Genomic DNA, 24,498 nt, shown 5'->3' on the forward strand with positions numbered 1-24,498 from the left:
AGCAGTACGTTTCTGCAGAATAAGGATTTAGTTCATCTTAACCTACGATCGTATTGACTCTGAACACTTGGCGGGGTTTTGCACTATAATGTTTACAGGAAAGAAATGTCATTAGAAAAGTTTATTCTTAAATGGATAAGGGGGGCTTTTTTCAGGCCATGGCTTATCGAGTAGTCAGGCTTTCATTCTAACCACTGATGAACAAAATCTGTCCTAAAGTTTTAAAGAAATCAGATTTTACGGTAAGTGGGCAAGGCATTTTTTTTCCCCTAAGACTTCCTCAGGAAATCAGCCTGCGGTGTTCATGCACAATTCTGGGCCTGGTATTTTCTGTGTTCACTTTACAAATCCTTTTCACTTCACAGCATCTTGGATGTGACTGCAGTTCATCTGGAAAAAGAGCCCTGGAGCAACTTAAAATAAATCTCAATAGAAAAATGTCATGGAAATGAGAGAAAGGAGAAAATATAAAAAGAATACATAGAGATGGATGTGTGGAAGGGCTTCATTAAATTAAAGCAACTTCTAATATTAAATCTTCTGTTTTCAGGATTTAAAGCTGGCACTATTACTGCAAATGGTCAAAATTTTAAACATTGTGGTGTTAGTGACATCCCTGGAAGCTGTCTCTTTGTCCCTTTGATCCAGGTGAAGACCAGACTTACGTCGAGTTTGCGTTGTAGTATTTGACTTTTTTGTTTGAAGCGTCTGTTTGTATTGCTTGGAGTCATCTTTGTTTCAAGGCAAATTCCACTTATTTTGCAAATGGAGGAGAGGCCACGTTGCTGTAATTCCAGACGTTATCCTGAGCTGTTTGAAGGTCAGGCTTTTGGAACCTGCTAAACACTGTTTTGCCCCTAGACTCCCATAAATGTGGCTGTTTGTCTTTCAGCCACAGGACAGGCAGTAGCTTTGTGTGCTGCTTTGTGAATCCACACGAAGCAGTGGGGGCACATTTTGTATTTGAAAGTTGTTACCAATAAAACTAGACATTATTTTGTTTCATTCCTAGCTCCTTTCTGTTGCAATCAAAAGCCTTTTCAGTAAGATGCATTGGTTTTAAGTCTTAAGTAGAAGCAGGAATTGACTCAGATAGAAACTATAACGAAGCTGAGGTCGGTCACTGTGGAAGAAAAGTACTGAGCTGTTGCGTTGACACTGACCATAGGAGCTTACAAAGGGTAAACATCTTGGAAATACTTGCATAGAACCTGAGCTTTTGCCTTTGTGCCCTTAGGGGTATGCTTACAGGTAGCATCGATCCAACCACTTCAGTCTTACAACAGGGCAGTGCTTTGCAGATGGCAGAAGTTAGGCACAGCACCAGGCTGTCCGGCTGGCTGGAGCTTTGCCCTCGGCCTGACAACAACCTGATTCCATGGGATTTCTGCAGTGCTCTTGGTGTCTGTATGATCAATGATAGTTTTGGACAGCATTTATGATTAAACTGGAGATGAAGCAGAAGAGTTAAAATTCAGAATGATTAATTGTAGCTTGAAGAAGTTACTCAGGTTAATAAAATACTTATTTCCTTTATCAAAATTCTGAGTACAAGACTAGAATATTTTGTTGGGCAATGTGAACGTGCCCTACAGGAATAAGGTGCTATTCTAGTACCTGTGCTAAAGCTGCTCTACCTCTTAGTTCTGACATGAGCAGCATGTTTTCCAGTTTTCTGGGACTTAATGTGGTCACTGTGGTATAAATGGGCCAGAAGGGGTGCGTTTCAAGCAACTTAGGAGAATCTCTGATGAAGCCAGTTCTAAGGACCTTGCTGAAGAAAGGAAGATGAGACCTGGGGGGACTGGATCAGGTGAAGTTTAGGATCAGGCTGTGGGCTTTTAGCTTCAGATTGATTTTGGAGAGGCTGAGATGCATCATCTGTATCTTTGCTGAAGGTCTGGGGTGTTTGCTGTGTTCTCATGAGTACGCTGTGAGCATGGTGCTGTGGGGAGGCTTGGTCAGCATGGATTTGCAATGGAGAACGATGCCCTTCCAGAAAGGTTTCTGAACGAAACCTTTGTGGTATGGAAAACAAAAACCAAAGCCAAGTCAGGCAGAGCCTGCAGGGCTGGCACGTTCCTTACTGAGGCTGGTATCTTGAATATTAAAATGAGAAAGGAGTTAAAAGCTGGTGCAGAGGTAACTAGGGCTGAAGGACATCAGGAGGAGTTGGAAAGCAGCATAATCTCCTGAGGCTGGGGGACAAAAAAAACCCTTTCATAAATCCATACGTCCCTACTGAGGTGAAGTATGCATGTGGACTGTTGGCACAAAAAGGCCTTTGGTGGAACTGGAAAGGCCCCAAGGCCACGTTAACCTGAGGGTTACTCGTTCTGTCCTTGGCACCATAGCTGGGTGGCCACCTACGTCCAGCGTCCTGCTCGGAGCAGAGTGAGCTGTAAGGTCAGGCCGGGTTACTCTGGGTCTGGCTTTGAATACATCCAAGCTTGGAAATTGTCCCCCTGAGCATCACGGTGGTCCTTAGCTGAACCCGCCTCAGGTCATTGATGTCTTTCCTGTATTTGGGTGCAGGAATTACTGTGAGCAGCATTTCAGATGTTGTCCAGTGAGTGTTGAGTGAGGCGGGATGATCCTTTCCCCTTCCTTCATGCTTCCTTCTGCTTAGCATGATGCAGGGTGCCCTTAACCTTCTGTGTCCTAGTGCACTGCTGGCTCATGCTCGCCGTGCTCTGTACCATGACTCCATGACTCCATCGAGCAGTTTGGAAAGCTTGCTGAAAGATGAAGGGAACGGCAGCCACTGCTCTTCCCTTGTCCACAAATCCAGTCCTTCTGTCCAAAGCCGGTCAGGTTGGGCAGGCATGGTTTGTCCCTGGGAAGTTTGTGCTGACCCAACCATGCTGTCTGCATCTCCTCAGAAACGTGTCCCTGGAGGACTTGCTCCGTGATTTTCCTGGAACTATGGTGAGGCCAACCAGCCTGCGGTGACCTGGGCTGTTCTTTGTGCTCTCTTGAAGGTGGACTTAGCTCTTGTCCATCTGCAGTTGCTGGGGACCTCATCCAGTTCCCATGACCTTTCAAAGTTGCTGTTCCTTCCAATTTTCTTTTCTTTTTTCCTTTTTTTTTTTTTTTTGGTTTTCCTTGCAAGTCTCAACTTCAGTTCAGTTTTGGCTTCCCTGAAACCAAGTGGACTGTTTCTAAATTTCTTTCCTTGCAGGCTGTCTCTTCTTCATCTCCTGCACGCTGCTTGTTTGCCTTGGAGCTCTGCCACGAATTCCCTGCTTAGCCAGGCTCTGCTGACACGTCTGCTTGTTTTCCTGAGTTCTAGGTTGGTCAATTCTGGTAGGTTTGAACCCAACAGCATTCCCAGTCCTTAGCATCCAATACCATCTTCCAGACCCAGTGAGATTAATGGTATGTCTTCAAACACTGGTTTCTGACTAAGCCATCTCTCGTGCTTGGGCTTTGACACCTTCCGTGGCAGCCAGGCTGCATTTCTGCTGGGTGTTTGCCAGCCACGTGGGAGAAATAGTGTTGGGTGATCAAAGGGGTGTGGATGGACTGATGAGGGCAAGTCCTGCAGCCTGAGCTATTTGTGTCTCCCCTGTTTGCTTCAAGACATTATTTGCACCTCAGCATCATGCCCAAGCTGAGGAGTTGAAGAAATGTCTCTGTTGGGTTCCTCAAAGGAGTTCTTAGAAGGGCTGTGGAGCTACCAAATAATGCTCACCGGTAAGTGGCTGGCATCAAATTTGAGTAACGGGGGAAGACGTAGTGGTGAAAAAGATGCAGTAGTTTGTCTGTGCTCGTGTATGGGAACATGTGGTGACCTAGCTCTGAAGTAATTGTCAGCATATCCACTGCCTATGGGCAGCTTTGCATTTCTGGTTTGTGTTGAAGCTGCCGAGGGGTCAGGGATTCCTCCAACAAAAACCAGTAACCCTTATTAGCAGCATCCCTGGCTGGTGAACACTGAAGTTGGAAGACAATGTTTTGCCCTTAGGGATAAGCATTTCTAAAGCAAAAACACTGGTTTTAGTCACCGGCAGGTTATTTCAGGTCTTTTTGGCAGTCCTGTGCTTTGTTCACTCTATAGATGACAGCTTTTAGAATGAGTTGGATGAGGATGAAGCTGTGTAGTGTGTGTTGTGCTGAGGCATGCTTCCACCGAGTCGGCAAATGGTGGCTGGTCAACTCGCACTGCTTGCTTGGGTTTGAATTCCTTTTTTAATTACGAGCTTTTTAATTCTTTAATTAACCAATTTAGTAAGCAGTTACCACAAACACTTGAGGAAATAAAGAAACTCGGTAATTACAGCAGTAATTCCTCCATGTAAAAATCTATGCGTGATTGGGAAGGAGGCTGGAAATGAGGATGAGCAAGGGAGCTCTGCTGTAATGTGAACTTCATGTGCCTTTGTTGCATGCTCTGATGTGGTTTCTCTTCCACTCAAACCATTTCATCAGTGGTGTTGCCAGAACTGCTGTTCAATTAAGCCCCTGATTTGCTAGGCTGGAGAGTAACACACAAGCCATGGCTATTGTTACTCACCGGGGTCAACTGGTATGGACGCTGCAGGAGTTTAAATAAAACTTGGTTGCATGTGGTCAGGTCTGGAGGCTGATGCTTTAACCCTGCCTCAATCTGACATCCAGTTGCTGTTGAAATGACAGCAGCTTTTGACAGAAGGTTATTGAGAGACTGGAAGCTGGTCTGTATCCTTCCCCTTAAATCAGTAGCTCGTTCCATTGGCACCTAAAATGTTGCTTTGCTTTTATTAAGATTTTTTTTCTAGGTATGCTGTAACAGGCTGTGTTTGAAATACTGCATGCATCTTGTAGACAGAAGTCCAAAACCACAGTTACTTCAAATTAGCAGTGCTATACTCTGGGTTGGTTCAGTCTTCCTTCCTCTATTTCAACACCTGACAGGATACTCTCATCTCTATTAATAGCAAGGATAAGAGACAGTAGTCCACCAAAATTTTAATTATCTTTATTTTGCTGTGGATCAGCTTATTAGCACCTTCCATTCTTGAGCTTTGTTCTTGGCTTTCCCATGGAAGTGTTGTTTTTTTTTCCCGTAATGAAAGGGTTGGAAATTCCCAAAGCCTGTTTTATTTTCTTGTTAGCACAGGTGTACATAAAAGTGTCAAAACTGACAGCAGCCTGTTATAACTTAACAGAATCTGTTATAACTTAACACTGTTCAGAAACGGTGGCCTGACTCCAGGTTTAAGCTCCCGTGGCATCAGGCACTTCCTTGTCTCCAGGGCCTTTCCAGGTAGGAGGAAGTAAGGTGCTCGGGTGCAAACCCTGCAAACCATGGCAATACCCTGTGAAGTACAGACGTGTACCTCTTAGCGTCTGTCTTTTAAGTGAATCTTAACAGCAGAAGTCAGCCAAGTAAAAACAAGCACTGCCACGTGAGGTTGTAGCATTTAAGAGCGGCTTCAGGGCTCGTTGTGTTGTGCCGGTGTCCAGCGAGTACCTTTTGTGTGCGAAGGACATGAAACTGGGGGAAGAAGCAGATGGAAGATGTATCGTATCCGATCCCTTTTATATTGAAACCCCTTCTAGTTTCTGCAGTGTACAGAGAGAATCTGTTAGCTTTGTTTTGAAATGGCTTATTTTTAATTTTTAGGAATTGGATTTCTAGAACTGAATGCCTTTTTAGGTTGACCTAACAAAGCAGAGGAATGCACTGCTGCAGAGGGAAGCCCAGCTGCTATTTTCTGTCACCGGATTTCGAGTTGCTAACACATGCTCTTTCACAGCAGGAGCTGGCACGTGGACCTAGTGCAGGGCAGTGCAATGTGCACAGCACCGCTTGTCCTGGGGGTTAGGATAACCTTGTGGTCACCCGCTCTGCCAATCCTACCTTGCTCTACCTCTGCGTTGGCAGGACTTCTTTCCTGAAGCTTGATGCAGGTGTGCTCACGTTTTTCTGTAGTTGATGTGTGTGTAAGTGTACTGAAGCAAGCTCGTGCAGTGCACTTTTAGCTGTTCACATCCTCTGAAGCTGCGGAGCCACCGCTGAGAGTTGTGCATTTCAGCCCACCGATGCCTGCATTCAGACGAGACAGTGCTCGATGCGTTCGTGCATATTTCAGTTTACCACTCACAGCATGTTTTGCAGCAGCAAACAAAAAACCTGACTGTTCCCAAGATACCCCGTGCTCCTCAGTGACGTCTTGGGAGCATCTCTTCCATCCTCCTGCGTTGTTTACTGGGCTTTTTATTTATTTATGTAATCTCACAAGACTGCATGGGTTAGCAAGAGTTTCTCAGTTCAGAAAACAAATTCAGAACTGAAATGCCTTGGTGCCAAGGCGCTCTGGCATAGTGGGGCCAGGTTTATGTCTCGGCTTCCTTGAGGAGGGCAGGATGGGGAGAATCCGGGGCCGCTGCTTTGAGGGGCAGCCACTGTGCAGCGGGGAGGAAGACAAGCACCAGCTCTGTTCTCGTACTGGGCTCCAGTGAAACCGGAGTTGTCAGCCCATAGCAGGAGGGGAATGAGAAATGACCTAGGGACTGAAGGCGTGTGTCTGAGGCAGCAGGGAAAGGAAGCAAGGACATGGACAGAAACCCAAGTGACGCGCAGAAAGAAAATGAGTGCCCTCTTTCATGAAAGGGCTTCTTATCATGGGAACAAAACTAGATTCTTTATCCTGAAGGAGTATGGCAGTTTGTTTAAAACGAGATTTCTTGATCACTTTGTTAATTTATTCATCCAGATAAGGGCCTGCTTGTTTGCTTTTTTTTTTGGTCTCTTGAGTAGATTTACATTTTATGTAAAAGCAAAAGTGTTTTTTTTAATATTACTATCCACTAAAAATAGATTGAGAAATGTTATGGAATTGCTTTCTTTTGCACAATAGGTTTCTAGGAGGCTGTTAATGTTGTGGTAAAGCAAATAACGTCGCCTTGCCTGAGACAAACACTTGACATAAATCATTATGTTGTGTAAATGCCAGTCCCTTATTTTTTCTGGCATACCCAGAAGGAGGCTAGTTCGTGCTCTTAGGAGGTGGGAATGCATTGCACAATTACGAAGCAGACGGTGTTCCTGAGGAGTGATGTGTCGAGGTACGGAACGTGCCCCTCGAGATCTGGAATGTGCCTCTTGGTGTCCTGGGTGAGATCCAGCCTGGTTAGAGATTAAAAGCGAGGCCTGAATGGCAGGGGATGGCTGAGGCTGGTAAGTTGGTAGCTGGAGTCAGTTTTGTGTAGGCTGGCTTTTCTAACGCTTCAGGACTGAAAAATCACAATCCATTGATGTCATTTAAAGGTGGTAAGTATAGAGGAAGAGGGGAGAGTCAGTATCCTAGCCCTTGTAGGGGATGATAGGTAATAGGTGCTTTCTTATCTGGTGACTAAGAAGTTAGTGAGACTGTAACCACTGGGGATATGAGAAACTCTTAGTTGTAATCCTGCCATCTGCTAGATGCCTTCTCAGCCCCTCCTGTTTTATCTACGTTTGTTTGTTAACCCCATTCCATCCCTGCCCTCTTTTCCCAGGGCATCCAAACTCTGATACAAATAGCCACCTGTATAAAATAGCCACCTGTATAAAATGGGAAGTGGAAAAGAACAATTTTGGCTCAGGTGAAACCAAGACAAAAGGTTGAGGGGGTTATGGTCCGAGTGCGTATTTTGGGAACCAGACAGTTGAAAGAGTGAGCATGTGTAAGTGAAAGGATGGTCCTTGCACAAGAACAAGTGGGTATAAGTGAGGTGGGGATAAACTCAGGCCAACTTGTAGAAAAGGAGAGCATTAGAGGAGGGATTTCCAGATCGTGCTTTCAATCAGAGTCCTCGGGACAAAAACCTAACTGCTCACGTGAAGCTCCCTTTTTAGGGAAGGGGAATACGGACAGCGTGTGATTGCAAGGGCTTGACCCAGATCCTGTGGTCCTCTTTCAGTTCTGTGTATCTATGAACACGTATATACGGGATAAAACCAAAACTAAGTAGTTTAATCTTCTGTGTCACTGATCTCAAACGGTGCATAAACATACAGGCTGGCTGAGGCTCTGCACGAGAGGGCCTGCCTGCTCTGTTCTCTGGGGACTTACCCAGGAAAATGGGGAAGGACATTCACTTCTGCTGGCCAGAACACCGAGCCCCTGGGCTCTGTGACCCAGAGCACTAAGGACAGCTTAACAAATCCACGCTGCACAGGCTCCTGCCTTCACCCTGCCAGGAGAGGGTGGCTAGGTCTGCTATCCCTGATCTGTAAGGGCCTGTCTCCAAAATCTTTGCTAGGACCTCACTAGCCAGGCTAACCACACTTTATCTAAATGATTGACGATCTCTGTGGTATTACAGCCGTATCTCTCTTTTACCTACGTGCTTTTTTGTTGTTTTCTTAATAATGTGCATTTTCTGTTCTATTAGCCTCTGTCATCCGCAGCTCTTCAAAAGGTAAGGGTACAGAAGATGTTGTCAAAGATCTTTCATTCTATTCGTTTCCTATGTAGAATTAAATTGTACTTGGCTATCAAAGATTAATTTGCTCTTGCAATTGTACAGAAGTGCCTGGTATTATAAAAGCCTGGTCTGTGCTAGTGGCGATGTTTTAATGCCTTGTCAAAGACCAGGATGTCGTTCCTCTAGGAGGCGTGACCGTGAAGTGGATCTGGCTTCTTTTAAGAGCTTTAGCAGGCGGTAAAAATTAACTGGGACTGTTTATACAACAAGTGTATTAAGAAACAGGCTGCGACATTATTTGGGTTTCGATGAGTTAGTGGCATATTACATTTCACAACAAAGCAGGTGAACTCGGGACGTGCCAGGCAGTTGTGCTGTTCCAGCTGCACTCCGTCTGCCCCGTGTGCTGTTGGTAACAACGTGCAGAAGGTTATTTGGAGCCTCCTTCCGTCCCGTGCTGCATAGAGGCTGGTAGGGCTCAATACCCACAAGGTATCGATAGGCTACTGGGATATTGATTGAGGGCTGATGAGTCTTCTTTCAGAGGGGGTTAATTTTCAGTTACTCTGAGATTTCGTGCTAGGATGTCACCACGACTCATCTTTGTAGATCTGGTGTTCTGAAATGTCTGGAAGGCAAAAGGAAACTGCCTTGGCAGCTGTGACTGTTGTGGAGCCATGCCATGTAATCAAAAAGGGCTGTATTTCAGAAGAGAATGCTTTACTCTAATGTTTAGCCACGTTTTCTACTGTTCTCAAGCCTATCAGTGGAGCTTTAAATAAGATAGCAGTAATATAGTATTACAGTAAAATAGCACGTTCTCCTCTGCACACTTAAAAGTTTTCTCTCGTGCATTCTGTAGGTCGGACTAGGAGGAGTCTGAACAAGGAACATCTCTTGGATGGGAGGTGCCAAGACAGTCTGAAAGGATTTTAGTTATTTTTAGGCCTGCAGTGATAAGATAGCCTCTAACAGTTGGGAAACTGCAACCTGGAGTGACTTTATGTACTGTTATAACTGATAGGAGCATTTGTGGAGGTTGAACATACGGAAGCAGAACAAACAAATATCCAATTAAGTGTCCTTTGCCTTAAATGTTTTAAAGTTGTGCTATTACTATTTATTTTTTTTTTAGTAAGACTTAAGGTAAACTTAAAGTACATGAAGTATCTGCATTGAAGATAATTCTTTCACTTTTCAGCTTTATCCTGTGCGTGGGATCCTTACTGTTTATTAGCTATATGAATGTATGAAGAAATAAAAACCTTGCTGTGGTCTCCAGGAGTTGAAATAGCTACACAGAAATGTGTAGTATGATGACTTCATACCCAGGGGTTCATCAGTTCATATTTTTTGCTTTCTGTTCTTTGTATACAAGAGCTTCTATTTGTGAACTTGGCTTAAATTCATGTCTTTGTTATATCCACGTTAAGTTCATGAGACAAGAGTCAGTACAAGAGTTCAGATCTGATTTTTCTACTGCTGATGTCTGCAGCCATCTGAGATAAAATGTTCTTGAGGATGTTTGAAGTAGCCTTGAGTTGTTTCTCGAGGTTGGCGTGCATCATCTGAAAGTTCTGTGGCATATTAAGTGTCTACTGGATGGATTATGTTGAGTTCATTTTTTTTGCTTTCACTTCCTTCAGTTTTGGTAGTGATAACCTTCTTGTGTAAGGATTAATTTAAAAACTGTTCTTCTGTGTAGGACACAGCTTAGGCTATGGCTTTGTGAACTACGTTACTGCAAAAGATGCTGAACGAGCAATAAACACGCTGAATGGCCTCAGACTTCAGTCAAAAACTATCAAGGTAGGATGTAGAGATTTTTCAGCTTTCTGTGAAAATGACACTGTAATAAACTTATAATCTGTTTAGAGTGCTTGTTCGTTCTGGTGGTGAGTTCTGTGTGCTGTCCAGCTGCAAGACAAGACCGACTGTGGGAACAGAGTAGTGAAATGAGCTGTTAAGTCACTTGGGTTTTGTAACGGCTTGGTATTTAAAGATTGCTTTTTTTGGGTTTTGTGTTTTTTTTTTTTTTTTTTTTTTTTTTGTTGTTGTTGTTCTCACCATTATAATAGAAGTACCCAAGATCAAAAGCCTAACAATGACTTGGAATGAATTCTTATGTCTCAAAGTCGATCTGTTTTAAATTGTTAATACACGTGCACTCCTTCTTGGATATAATGGTACTTTATGCCCAGGAAACGATGCCTGCTTAAATCATTTTTGTAACTTTCTCTATTAGCAGAAATTAAGGTAGAAAGCTGCACTGCAGCTGATAAATTTTCTGACTCAAAAAATAGACTGACTGCACAAGTTCTTGGTGTGAGCTGTGGTAACTGATAGGTCCACTATTGAATTCCGAACTTTGGACAGGGATTCTTCAACATAACGGGTATGTTGGAAACACTGGTCTATTGCTGGCTTTTTATAGCAGTGCTGTTTTTTTGTTTATCTGTCGGATGAACCTAAGAGCAATGGAGTTGTATAGGAGCATGATTTTTCTTTCCCTTCTGGTAACTTTCCTCTACCCATTTACCTCTTCTGAACTACAATAAAAAATGCCTGCGTTGTTTAGTGAGGAATAAATACAAGCGACTTATGACAAAATAAGCTACTCTTTCAATTTAAACCCTGAACGTATCCTCATTTAATTATTAACCTTTTTTAAGGTTTCCTATGCTCGTCCAAGTTCTGAAGTTATCAAGGATGCTAATTTATATATTAGTGGACTACCGAGGTCAATGACGCAAAAAGATGTAGAAGATATGTTTTCACGTTTTGGACGCATCATCAACTCACGTGTGCTTGTGGATCAAACCACAGGTGAGTTCTGTTGCACTAACTAGACAAAACTGTACTGTATGGCATGTTTTGTCTCTCTTCAGGGACTAGCAGCTCTTAAACTAATTTAACTGTCACAAACTAACCATGGCATCCGGTATCAACCACTGAAATAATTTTAATGAGCTGTCCTTTTCTAATGTGGGGTTGGTTTGTTTGTTTTTTTTTTCACACAGAATGACTTCCATTGCTTCCTTTGCTAGGTTACAGTCTAAACCTCATAATGTATTCCATGCTTTTATTATCTGTTCTATCAAGCTAAAATGTTGATTTGCCAAATTTCCTCTTTCTCTGACACTTCATGTGAGTATAGTGCAGTGTGTGCCTGGGCAATCTGCTTGCAATTTGCAGGTATTAAGTTTACTTTACACAAGTGCAGCTGCTACTCACAGGTGAATTCCAGGCTATAGTCAATTATTTAAAAAGAAAAATACCAGTGTGTTTTGTCTTTCACATCAACTTGGAATTCACTCATACAGTTTCTTGATATTTTAAAAATGTTTGAGGTGTCTTATCCTTTGGTTACTGCTAACCAAAAGAATAAGCTTCGTATATGAATTACTACCTTCTTGAATTTTTTGAATGCATTATGCTTTAAAAAAACAAACAAACTCTGAAGTAAAAAGAAGTTGCTTAGTTAAGGACTCACCTCAGGAGAAAACCAGTGTGGTTTTTTGTTTTCTTTGTTTTTCTTTTTTACAAAGGATTTCCTTTATAATGTTAATTCTGACTTGGTGCTACAATGTGTTTTGACAGTTTTAATTTATGTAATTATTTGAAACAGCCATGCCGTGGAGTATGACTTATCCTGCAACCTCAGGTCTTCTGAGTTGTTTTTTTCCAGCAGCTCATTTGTCATGTATGAATTTTGAATTATGAATTATGTATGAATTATGCATGTGCTATATTAGTGCAATGATAAATGTGGAATTACTAGAATTAGATTAATGTTTATACACAGTAGCGTGTACTTTCATGTACATTAGTTGAGCAGCAGCTTTCAAGCTGTGTGAGGAACAGCAGCTTTGATACTCTGAAGAATCCACTGTAATTTAGAGTAGGTCATCAGCAACTTTTGGTGAGATTCATCTGACTAAATGTCAAAGTCTGCAACATAAATATCTCCATTGGAACTGGTTTCCTGTGTAGGCACCTACTTCTTAGTGTTTTGATTTGATCAGGTGGATTGCACTGTAAATGTGGTTGCATGTAAAAGTCTGAGGTGACTAAAGGGGGTCTGGGTACCAACACTGCAGGCACTTCAAGACTGGATGAGGGAATCTGATCCTTCCTATTCTAGAGAACTCATTTTGGGTACCTGGCATCCATATGGCTCTGTCTCTCTGAGCTAGTTACCTGGATTAGAACTACAGGTAGAAGCAAGAAAAGGGCTTTAGGAGCTTATTAACTTGCTCATAAAAGTCTCCAAAAGAGTCACCGTTCTGTGGTTGCCAGTGGAGCGGAGATAGCTAGCGTCTCTGACAGGGCTATAAAATGAGATGACAGAAGTCATACAATCAGAATATTTCCAGGAATAAATACAGCTTTTATTGAGTGTGCTGGGGCATGATGCTGTCTAATTCCCTCAGCTCACAGGGTATGCATCTTGCTTGCAGAACCTTAATTATGTATTGTTTGAAGAACGTTTTCTGTTTACACTGTGAAGCTCAGTTACGCATGCAGAGCCTAGGTTTCCTTTCCCTTCAAGAACAAAACCATGCCTTGGCTTTAAAAATCTGCATTTCATATCTGGAACTGGGCCCAACTGGGACAAAGTTTCCTTTGTGTTTTCAGACATTCCTTCAGTAGAGATTGTCCTCCAGCTTTTGAGACTTAATACTGTATTTTAAATGATAAATCAAGTGAGAAGTGCTAAGATGAACAGCATAGAAGTAACCATCTGCCAGGTTTTGGGGTAGCCCTTGCTGGCTGGGGGTGCTGCTGCCATCCTGTACCTCTGCAGCACAGGGCACAGAAAGACCTGTACTGCAGCTCATCATCTGACCAGCTCTGATTTGAACTGGTCTGGTCCAGTCTCCTGTTTAAAAAGTAATCACCAAGAACTCCAGATCTGGAATAACTTGCTCACAGGTAGACTGCTTTCCAGGTGACGTTAGGAATACCACTTGCACAGGTGGTGCTAGCCACAGGGTGGCTTCTGCAAATGCATCTTCCACCATTGTGCTGCAGATGTTCTCTTCAGAAAGTGCAGTGACGTGGAAGCAGGCTTTTTCTGTGTGACTGCATACCTGATAACATCCAGTAACGAGACGAGCTGTTGTTTATGGAAGTTCTCCCAGTGCCCCCAAAGAAAACACGCCCCTAGAAGGGTCTGTAGGAAGGGCATTGTAGAGGATGGGTTCCCTTCAGCTTGCTTGCCATATGACCAGGGTTTTGTCCTGCTGTATTTCCTTCTCTAAAATTGCAGGAAGTAATGTCCAATTGCCTTGGAAACAACTTTGTAATTTATGAAAAGTTGAAATAACTTGTGAAGCTTTCTTTGAAGATAGCCCTGTGTGAGCCTCTAGTAGAGGCAATATGAAAATATTTGATACAGCCCTTTCTGAAGTACAGCTGGCAAAGTCCTGGAATTATTCTATCTGTAATATCATCTGCTTTGGAATGAAATTTAAACAGAATGTACCCTTTTCACTTCCCTGTGGTAAGCACTATTTCCAGATTAGTCACAGATGAGAAGGGGGAAGTAAGGGGGAAGATTTGATAAGGCGTAACTTCTAACTTGATCAAAAAGATAACAAAATCTAATGGCCAGTGTTGGGAAATAGAAACAAGATGCAGGTGTAATTGCTTCAATATAATTATGGAGGGAATAGGTAGTTCTTACTCAGTACTTAATGAATTAAAAATAAGGTATGTACTAGCTAGCAGTAATGAGTATAATGTAGACAAAATTGTGATCTTTTTGTTACAGAAGGTTAAACTACTTTATTAGTTATACCTTCATGCCATAGTCTGTGAACTGGAGTGCGTGTTAGCCTTGGAAAGCTGAAAATGTTTTGAAAATTTTGTTTGCAAATGCTTTTTAGTGATACAGTAATCAAAGCTAAGGGATTTTGTGATTCATTTTCTTTCAGTGGGATTCTTCTTGAGGGTGTATTAATTTAAAATGTTTTTTGGGGTTAATGGAAATGGCATTTGATGTTGGTTTTCTCGGAATATTACCGTATTGGATTTTTTATTTTAGTACATTATAAGTGTTAGTCACTCTAGTAATTATAGTTGAAATAAATGTGTTAATTTGTCTTTTGTTTCTTAATTTTGTGCTTTATTCTCTAGCTGCTGAAGAACCGTTAGTAAATGCAGAGAACTTGAAAGCTGTGACCGTAGAAACTTTTAACCATTTTGTTTTTACATTCAAAATTATTTTGAGTTTATCCTGAACTTCATTTTTTTTTTTTTTATTGGTTTGGTTAAAAGGTTTGTCCAGAGGGGTCGCATTTATCCGGTTTGACAAAAGGTCAGAAGCAGAAGAGGCAATTACAAATTTCAATGGTCACAAACCCCCAGGTTCCTCCGAACCCATTACAGTGAAGTTTGCAGCCAATCCTAACCAGAACAAAAATGTGGCACTGTTATCGCAGCTGTGTCATTCACCAGCTAGACGGTTTGGAGGGCCAGTTCATCACCAGGCGCAAAGATTCAGGTAGGTTAGGAAGAATAATGCATTTAAGGCTGTACTGCTATTCCCGTGTCCATCTGGGAAACTGTACTCTTGCAGCTGTGCAGTAATCTCTTCGTTGCAGCATGTGTGAATGAATACATAGTGCACTACGTGTCCTGCAGTGTTATGTAAATAAATCGTTGAATTAAAAGATGTTTAAAGTAAAATCTTACTTGTAAAACTTGCATTAAAGCTAATTACATGAAGGTACATACACTAAGGTGTGCATTTCTACAATTCGGTGTGTAGTGAGATAATAAAGTAGCACGTTCCAGATGGGTGTTCACAGATCCTGTCTCAACAGATCCCCATTCTGTAGTCCATCTATCTGAATGTAGATACGATTTGGCAACTTAATTAAAGCTCTGAACCATTGGTTCCAGCAGGGGGGTGTCATACTAAGTAGAGAAAACTTTCTGATTAAGATTCTGTGGGTTTTCTACCTCCATCTTGAGCTGTGTGGTGTTGTTTCCTTAAGTCCTTGTAAGTTCAGGAAGGTTATTAGGTAATTGCAGCATGCTGTCTGCTTCCAGAGCCGTGGAAGATATTGTACATTTTGCCTTAGAGATTTGCCTTAGTTGCTTTGAATTTGACTTGCCTTAGTTGCCTAAAGGAGGATGTTGATAGCCGGACTGTGCTCTGGAATATGCATTATATTTACTCTTTTGCAAACAAGTAATTGGCTTCCTTTAATAATGTGTGTTCATGGAGATTTTCTGAGAGTAGTCTTGCCCTGTTGAGAATTCACACTTTTTTTTTTTCTCCTCAGAGAGACCTGGTTAGCTCAGCAAAATCTGGACTAAAATGCTCAAGAAATCCTCTGCAGTACTTCTGATCCAGTCTTGCTGTGATCACAGCAGAGCTGTGCATTCTAAGAACTGCTAGGCATAATGTGTCTCCAGTGAGAATAGGTACTTCACAGGCAGCTGTTGTCTTACAGGAAAAATAAGAAAAAAAAAAAAAAAAAAAAAAAAACTTTTACTGTAGGGGGTGATTGAACCCTGGTATAGGTTGCCTGGAGAGCCTGGAGTGCATCCTTGGAGATGCTCAAAACCTGTCCAGCACAACCTGCTGTGGGTGCCCCTTGCCTCGAGTTTACCAGGGGACCTCCAGAGGTCCGGGCCCTCTTCAAGCGTTCTGAGATTCTCTTCTACTGTAGCACAAGCAAGTTGAGTGCAGGCAGCTCCTCAAATAAGAGTGTTTTACTGAAGCACTCACCTAGATCTCTGCACTCAAACCTGCCAAGCCACACCAATTAATGAAATTAAGCATTATTGGCAGTTAGGTGAACTGTTCCAAAATTTGCACATCTATCTGTTGTGTTGGCTAGAGGCTTCGTGGTCCTAGGAAAATCTTGAGGTTTGTCTCATGTTTTCAATCCTTACTATAATTGGGATGTATTCATCATCATCCTTCCCCTTAAGTTTTACAGCAGAATTAAGGTGCATCAGGATAAGCAGCGCAGATGGTATCTTTATTTTGAATGTGAATGCTAATAACTTTAATTCTGTCGTGTAATGGTCACTTAGTAAAAATGGCTATTGTTTGGTTATAGTTCAGGTGAAACTAAATTGTAATGACCGAGTTGTTCATCAGTCTTTGTGCCATTAAGAGCAGCATTAATTTTATTAGTGTGCTTTTGATAAGTTTTCACAGGCAAGGGTTTTCACAAGTGTAAAGAAAACATGGTGTTCCTGTTCCATCGCCTCTTTGGTAGCTCAGACTGTTCCCAGGGCTCATCCGTCAACATGTTCTGGTCACCTTCTGCTCCCAGCTGTAAGCTTGCTGGTGGAGATTTTTCAGTACCGCAGGTTGGCAGAGGTAATAGTAGAGCAATTCTGGGTTAAGGAATACATTATGTAGGAGTTATGTAGGAATACATTATGGAGACGAGGTTAAGCTTCAGTAGTTGACTTCAAGACAAGAACTGTCCGTTTCTCTTAATGTCTTGTCACAGACTTGCAAGAACTGAAATGCTTCCTCCCCTCAGACACGTGCCCAACACAGCCACCATTCCACAGCCCTGTTTTTTTCTTCCCACCTTTGGTGCTAACTGCAAGTCTTTTCTAGTGAGCCTTCCTTAAAGGATGCTCAACTTACTGAGTTGTAACTATTCATACTGTGGTAAAACTTAGGAACCTTGCCTTGGGCCAGGGCTCGTTTGTTTTCTGGAGTGAACAAAGTACAGTGAAAGGATAAGCTGCTTCCAGACAGCTCAGTCTGTATAAATTGCACTCGTGTTCACTGCCACTTAGAGGCTGAATACTTTAAACTGGCATTTTGATTACACTCCATCTTGTTCCATCATACCTCTGTAAATCCAGGATTAAGCCTTTTGTATCTCTAACTTGTAATTATTAATTTCCTACAGATATCACTCAGACCCTCTGCTTAATGGTCTCTTAATCCTTTCTAGTTCCTGTAGTATTTATGGCTTATCGCTCACATCAGGAACTGGTCTTAGTGTCCTGTCCCACTGACATGCTGAGTTGGCCTCCTAAGTCTGGTACGTGGTCCAAAAGCCTCTCTGTTTCCATCCAGAACAGATGATGCTGCAACATGGAACTGTGCTTGGAGGGCAGATGAAAACATCTGGGCCAAGGGTTTGAGTCTAATATGATCAATAGGAAATATAATTGATCAATAGGAATATATATATCAATATATTGATCAATATAGTTGATCAATAGGAAATATAATGAGTCTACATTGTTTAGCCCCATATTGTTAGACAATATAGAGGATTTTGTAGGTGTAAAGACCTTAAACCACAGAGGGAGAACAGTTAAGAGTCCTGGTTCTGATGGCTAGGTAGCATTTACATCCAGTTCACAAACTCCTTGAAAACTATTAAGCTGGCATCAGTGCTTGGACGGCTCCCAAGCATCTATTTTGTTTCACTTCAGTGAAGTTATCTTCACATTTTCAATGGTAATCCAATTTGTAGCTTGGATGCATCTTACATGGACTGGGGACCGCACAGAAGAGGACTTTGTCCAGAGTAGTGTTTCATCAAAGCTCTAGAAGAACATGATGCTGAAAGCCCTTATTTCAATTGGTGTTGCTCTTTGAAACTCGGCTGTTGGATTAAATACACGGTTACTTCAGGCTTAAAGTTCGTATCAATTAATTTTCAACAAGACCTGTTTTGTACACAGTAGATCTTCCTATCTGTATTGGGATATAAAAAACAAAGTTGAGGGAAAACAGTGGAAGTGACCGATATCAGTTTGGTTTAACTCCTGTTATTTGTGGAATGATTCAACAGGAAAAAAAAATGCCAAGCTTATGTTAAAGGGCAACTTAGCAGTAATGAAATTTTTAATATTAGCCTAACTACTGTTATATAAGCAGTGGGATTTCTCCCACCTGTGATGCTGTATATAGTTGTTCTCAGACTGCAGTGAGAAGAATTCAGCAAAAAGAATTTATAGGACTTCCGTAGAACTAAAAATAAATTTTTAGTTTAAGAACGTCACTTCTGAGATAATGTGCTCTAGCATGTTTAAAATGATTCCTAAAATGTATTAAATGAGTTAGTCTCTTTCATAAGAGTAGAGCAAAGAGGCATTCATATCAATGAGAAGCTTACAAAGCAAAAGCTTACAAATAAAAAATATTAACACTGTGTTGATGCTTAATGTCTCAAGTTGGTGGAAGTTTGACTTAGAAGAACCGGCCATAGATAACATCTTTTACAGATGCTCTGGGAGGGTTGGAAAAACAATATGAGGGAGATGATATAAAAATATAACAAAAATGAGGATACCAGCAAAAATTGAAAGGCTGAGGTTATCCAAATAACAATATTAATGAAGTATTTTTAATTTTCTTTGAAGCGTCTTGCATCTGTGTGAACTTAAGTATTATCTATTTAAGTCAGGCTTAGTCTTTTCAACATCCTTCATAAGATGACCCTTGGAAAGCTATACTTAAAATTGCTGTGTCAAAAAACCCTCTTCCTGTAGGGCAACGAGGTGCTGTGTGTCCGCTGCTCTTTGCCAGGCTGGGTCCGGGCTGTTATCCCAGGCTGCTGTGAGATCTGGCTCCCGTATTGTCAGGCTGTTAGTCCAGGGTAAGCAGAGACGGAGCAGGTCAGCTGAATCACAGCAGGAGCTCTACTCCTTGTGTGAGTGTTGGCACCAGTGGCAGAGGTCTGTGACACTATGCGATTCTGCTGGCTGGATGCAAGTCTAGAGTTAGACTTCTTTATAGGTCTGGTCCTGCAGCACGCTTACTGACACTTCTGCAAGTTCTTTTGATGGTTGCTTTTTAACCAACTAGAAACTCCTGTGAAAGGCGTTTTTGTTTTTTTTAAGTATATTTGCAAAGTATAGTTTTGTTTTAGAGTCACGTTAGATCTGGTTAAGAGAGATTGTGTTGTGGTATTTCCTGTGGTTGTGTTGTTTGGTGCCGTTTTTTTTTCAAGTGCCTTTTCAAGTCTTTTAGGGGTGTCTCTTGTTGTTTTTTTAATAAACCTGAAACAATTTTGCAAGTCAAAAGCTGAAAGAGGAGAATGTTTGAAAATTAATGGAAAATTAGTGTCTTCAAAGAACAGAGGAACTCGCTATTTTAAATCATTTTGCATGTAGCATGTATTTTAGATTTATTGTCTGCCTGCTTTCTACCCCCAACACTTCTGCTACAGTTGTCTTTAGTTCTTGATGACCTGTTGATCTGGGCTTGTGGGCAGAGCGCGAGGCTTCATAGTGGGCAGGTTCAGCCCTACACTGTCTGCTGGAACCAACATCACGCAGTTCTGAGCTTAGTGATTTTTCTGCTCCCTGTACATGTGAACGAGAACCCAAGATTGGTGATCTGTTGAGATGAACGTTTTGCAGATATGAATTAACATAAATAGATCGTTACTCAAACAGAAAGACGTTACAGAGCTGAAGGTGTCTGGGGAAAAAAAAAAAAAACAAACAAGTGTGTAAAGCATGCAAACACAGGAACATCTTCACATAAAAGCAAAACGAACACTTGGTAGATAAGATGTCACAATCATCAAATCACATGGGTTAGCACATTTCATTCACATTCTGATACTCTTAACTGCTTTTTCAGTTTTACTATAGTACAAGGATTCCCAAACTTGGATTTGCTCGGGGCTGGCCAACAGTGGCAGCAGCAGTGAGTATGTGCAGCATGAGCTCAGGTGTGTCCGCACTGTGCTCTAGAAACACCAGCACCAGGCAGGGAGCTGAGCTGCAGCCTGGCTGAGCCGTGGCAGCTCTCCTGGCCCCAGGCAGCCAGCAGAAGCTACAGTGCAAAAGAGGGGAAGGTGTCTGTACCAGCAGGCTCCCTCTGGGTACAGGAGGGGCTGCTCGCTCAGGTGTCCAAAGAAGTGAGCTCTCCTGGAGCACCGGGGAGCCTGGGCTGGGGGAGACGATGACCTAGTGGTTCTCTTGTATGGGTGCACCCACCTAAGCACCACACTGACCGTGAGCTGACTTCCCTGCCTCTATGTGTGTGCTGCTGCAGCTCTGCTCCCCTTCCTTCTCATTCACGTTGCCTTGAGCCCTCTCCTCTCTGTAAAAGGCAAGAGCAGCTCCTGTCTTTATGCAGGGCAAGAAGAAGTCAGTGGGGAAGTGCTTGGCACTGAAAGTGGTGTTCACTGCCCAGATATCCATTCCCTGTTTTCTCCAGGTCAGCAGAGAATCAGGATCTGCCACCGCCATGTTCTTGGCAGAGAGCAGCACGTGTACCGCATTTAAGTGGTTTGCATATCACGAGTGGTACACCACAGTTTGGGAACCCCTGGTATAGTATAATTATATTTCTACAATCATGTGACCTCACATTTTTAAATAATACACGAGCAAAAGGGATCCAGCTGAGGTTTTCTACTTTAAATTCCACATGATTTTTGTGACCCTTGAGTGCTTAGCTGTGCAACCATAATATTGCATTGAAATGTTCTAAAGCTTTGAATTTCTAGGATGGAGTCCAGGAATAGAAGATGAAAGGAGAATTAGATACGTGGGTTATAGGAGAAAAGAAAAGAACACAAAGCAAGACATAAAAAGGAAAATTATTTGCTTTTTGTTAATCAGAATTACTGCTGGGCTACTAAGCTGGGGGCTAGATTTAGGAAGAGCGGGTAGGTGATTTTAAAAAGTCCAATTCAGTAAAGTCAGATGAGTTTTCAGAGTATGAAGTTGGTGTCAACTGAATAAGAAGAAAACCAGAAATACTTGAATTTTAAAACTGTACACTTTAAAGTGGTTCACTCTTTTTATATTTGAAAGCTACCACAGTTAGATCATCTGCATAACTGGTGTTAAGGAATAATAAACCAAAATTGAAATTCTGTAGCTAGAAATGTGGGGCATCCCAGCTACCGAGAATTGACTGAGGAAGTGCTAATGTCTCCTTGGCTACCTAATAGCTGAGAGTGTGCATGCCTGTGGCTTCCTCGGTAGCCTGCTGGTATTGGGAGTGTTTGCCTGCACCTGCTGCCGTATGGTGGAGAAGGGAGTAGGTTTTCTTCTGTTCCGCAGAAAGAAATTGAAATTAATACACACACAAACTCTATTCCTAAGCGAAACCCAAAGAAAACCCTTAACTTAGGAGTTCCCAATGTGCTATTGTAGAGGCAAGAAAAGGAGGCTTATTGGATGCAACCCCCTTGAGCAAAAGAAATGGGAGAGGGTGGCTTGAAGCAAGCTGGGGCCTCTGGGGAGGTGTTGCCTGTTACTTCACATTTGAGCAATTCTGCATTGATGCCACGGAACGCTCTTAACAGCCTAGCTGAGCTTCAGAGATCAATCCAGGTCCCCTGTGAAGGTGATTACATAAACTTGCCTTGCAACTGTTCTGTGGCCTGCCTATTTCTAATTATAGTTCCCTATTGATAAAGAAAAGTACTTGGAATACTTAACTTTTTTTTTTTCCTGGCAGCTGTCAATTTGGTTTATTGTTAATTTGAATGGGTAAACATTTTTCTGGCAGTTTTGATGTCCATGTAGAAAATATTCATTCTCAGTTGCTTCCCATTCAAGTTAATTTGCTTAATTGAATTGAACTTTTTACATGAAATATTGTGCTTTTTATTTGCTAGGTTCTCTCCTATGGGTGTAGATCACATGAGTGGGCTTTCTGGTGTAAATGTTCCAGGAAACGCATCTTCTGGCTGGTGTATCTTCATCTACAACCTTGGTCAAGATGCTGATGAGGGAATCCTCTGGCAGATGTTTGGCCCCTTTGGTGCGGTTACCAATGTGAAAGTTATTCGAGATTTCAACACCAACAAGTGCAAAGGTTTTGGTTTTGTGACCATGACAAACTATGAAGAAGCTGCAATGGCCATAGCAAGTCTTAATGGCTACCGCCTGGGGGACAAAATCTTACAGGTTTCCTTCAAAACCAACAAGTCCCACAAATAACTTGCTCGTGCTTTTTGTATGGAATAGATAATTGAGTGACAGAAGTTGAAACATTTTTGTTAGTGTAAAACTCATTTTGCGCCAATTTTCACAAGTGTTTGTCTTAGTCTAAATGAGAAGTGAAAAAGGTTTTATATTCTGGGATGCAACTGACATGTTCAAATGTTTGAAATCCCACAATGTTAGACCAATTTTAAGTTACTTTAAGTTATTTCATTTAAAACATGTTAAAAAAAAATCCCCTGAAATCTTAAGTAGATTGCATTTAACTAGACCCTCTGGATGGTGGTAAAATTGAAGCATGCTTTCACTTATGAGACTAACATTTGTTCCATTGAATGTTGTCTGCAAAAACTGGAATCTTTTTAAAGCTATCAGGCTGAATTAATTAATTTTTCTTGTTTTCATGTTGTTGTTTTTCCTACCCGTTCCCCTGACCTTCTTTACCCCAGACTCACTAGTATGGAAGAAAAGTTGAGAAATACTAATGTTTTAGTTGACAGTAAATTTGCTTTATCAATTAATATTCATTGCTACATATAGTTGAGGATTAGGCTTTATAAAGTCAAGGTCTTGTAAGTAGTAGCATGCCAGCATAACTTTTAACACCATTGATGAGGTAAGTTGCACACTGAGCAGTGGCCAAGTTGTCAAATTCAAAGGTTTTAGAAACATTACTTTTAAAGCCCACTTTCTAATAGGAATGGACCAAAGAGTTTCACAGAAACTCCGGGAAGATTTCAGAGTCAAAATGAAACTCCAAAAAAGTGTGAATATATGTTGCTACTTTATCAAACTGAATCTCTTCTGTCCAAATATTTAATGCATGGTGCACTACTTACTGGTACATTATAATGCAGCAAGATACTCATTTTCAAAGATCATTATAGTCTGAATTCCTTTGGTAGTTCTGTTTTGTAAAGAAAAAACATTTATAAACATTTGAGCATTGTATTTCTCGCATCCCTTCTAATGAGTGCTAGATTTTTCTATTTTAATAGGATTTTGTTTTGACAACTAGCTTTACTTATTGAACACTCAGCAGAAAAGTACTTACGACTTGCAAGTTAGATATTAACAAAAAAACCCTTTGATTTGTAGATTTAAAGATTAATCCCCCAAGTTTTCTGCAGACTGCCTTGAAACTTTGAGTTGTTCTGTTTCTGTTAATTTTCTTTTGCTTTTTTGTGTTTTTTGTTTGTTTTTACTTTTGCATTTAAGAACATTAAATTTGATTTTGTTTTGCTCAAATTTTGTTTTGTTTTTTATTTTCTGTTATTTTTTTGCTAAGTATTGCACAAAGTGTCCAGCTTTCAAAGGGTGTTGTTTTAAAGAACTGTAGTTCTTCTTTAAAGAGTCTTAAGTTACTCCTTTGACAGATGAGTAGAAGAAAAAGGTTTGTGAAACGAGAGCACTACAATAAACCTGTCACATAGAAACTACGTGCCACAGGCTGATGTAACCCTACAGGTGTTCTTTGGTAGGAAACCCGAGGAGGATTACTCTATCAGGTAAAGGCTGTGTAAGGATACTGTGCATGACTAGAGACTTAGCTTGGGCAGCTCTCAGGGCTGTGAGTTATGTTCAGTTGCCAAAAACTAGGGCAAATGTGAAAACTGGGTCAGTTCTATTGCAGTGTCTCTTTTTTGTGTGAACCTCTGCCAGTCCCAGAGCTTGTTTTTGCATTCCTGAGGCTGATCCGTGCTGCCTGCTTGTATCGTTTCCATCCCTAGCTGACCTTGCCTTGCAATGGCAATTGCTTCTCCTCTTCCTGCAACAGGACCGGCGGGCTTGTGCAGCCCAAAGAAGTCTGCATCAGCATCTCTGCACACCCCAGCTGGAGAGCAGCTGATTTAGCTGCCCAGCTCTGTTAATTACCTTTAGCACTGTCTAGGAACCACTGCTGCTATGCTTCTGGAACTGTCTGTGGCACGCCTGAAGGAATATGGATAGGCTTTGGCATAGTGCTCAGCCTCCTCCCACTGTTTTTGAGCTTGTATGCAATGAATTTAAGTGTTGTTCTACCATTAACATATTCTGCCTTGCCACTCCTGCCAGTCCTGTTAGCTCTCTCGTCTTCTGAGACACCTGGGCAGCCTGAGATTTGGGACAGTATGGTGGTGGTCTGTAAAACTGCGACCGAATGACTCCTCGCCCCAAGCATGCTGTCTGCCAGCCACTTCTGGG

General features: G+C 41.7%; 1 protein-coding gene across 2 annotated transcripts in view; it reads left to right on the top strand.

Annotated features, from left to right (window-relative positions):
- The window catches only part of ELAVL1 (ELAV like RNA binding protein 1), a 40,316-nt gene extending 16,754 nt beyond the window's left edge, over nt 1-23,562 (top strand). The window contains exons 3-7 of one of the 2 annotated variants that reach the window (XM_068661769.1): nt 10,103-10,206; nt 11,070-11,223; nt 14,680-14,905; nt 20,573-20,686; nt 21,987-23,562. In XM_068661769.1, coding sequence (XP_068517870.1) covers nt 10,103-10,206; nt 11,070-11,223; nt 14,680-14,905; nt 20,573-20,686; nt 21,987-22,311 — 923 coding nt within the window. In that variant the 3' untranslated portion in view covers nt 22,312-23,562. The remainder of the gene's footprint in view (nt 1-10,102; nt 10,207-11,069; nt 11,224-14,679; nt 14,906-20,572; nt 20,687-21,986) is intronic. The other variant, XM_068661770.1, reaches the window with a different exon arrangement.
- The last annotated feature ends 936 nt before the right edge of the window (nt 23,563-24,498 follow it).

Source organism: Anas acuta, chromosome 26 (genome assembly GCF_963932015.1).
Source record: "Anas acuta chromosome 26, bAnaAcu1.1, whole genome shotgun sequence".
Lineage (NCBI taxonomy): Eukaryota > Metazoa > Chordata > Aves > Anseriformes > Anatidae > Anas > Anas acuta.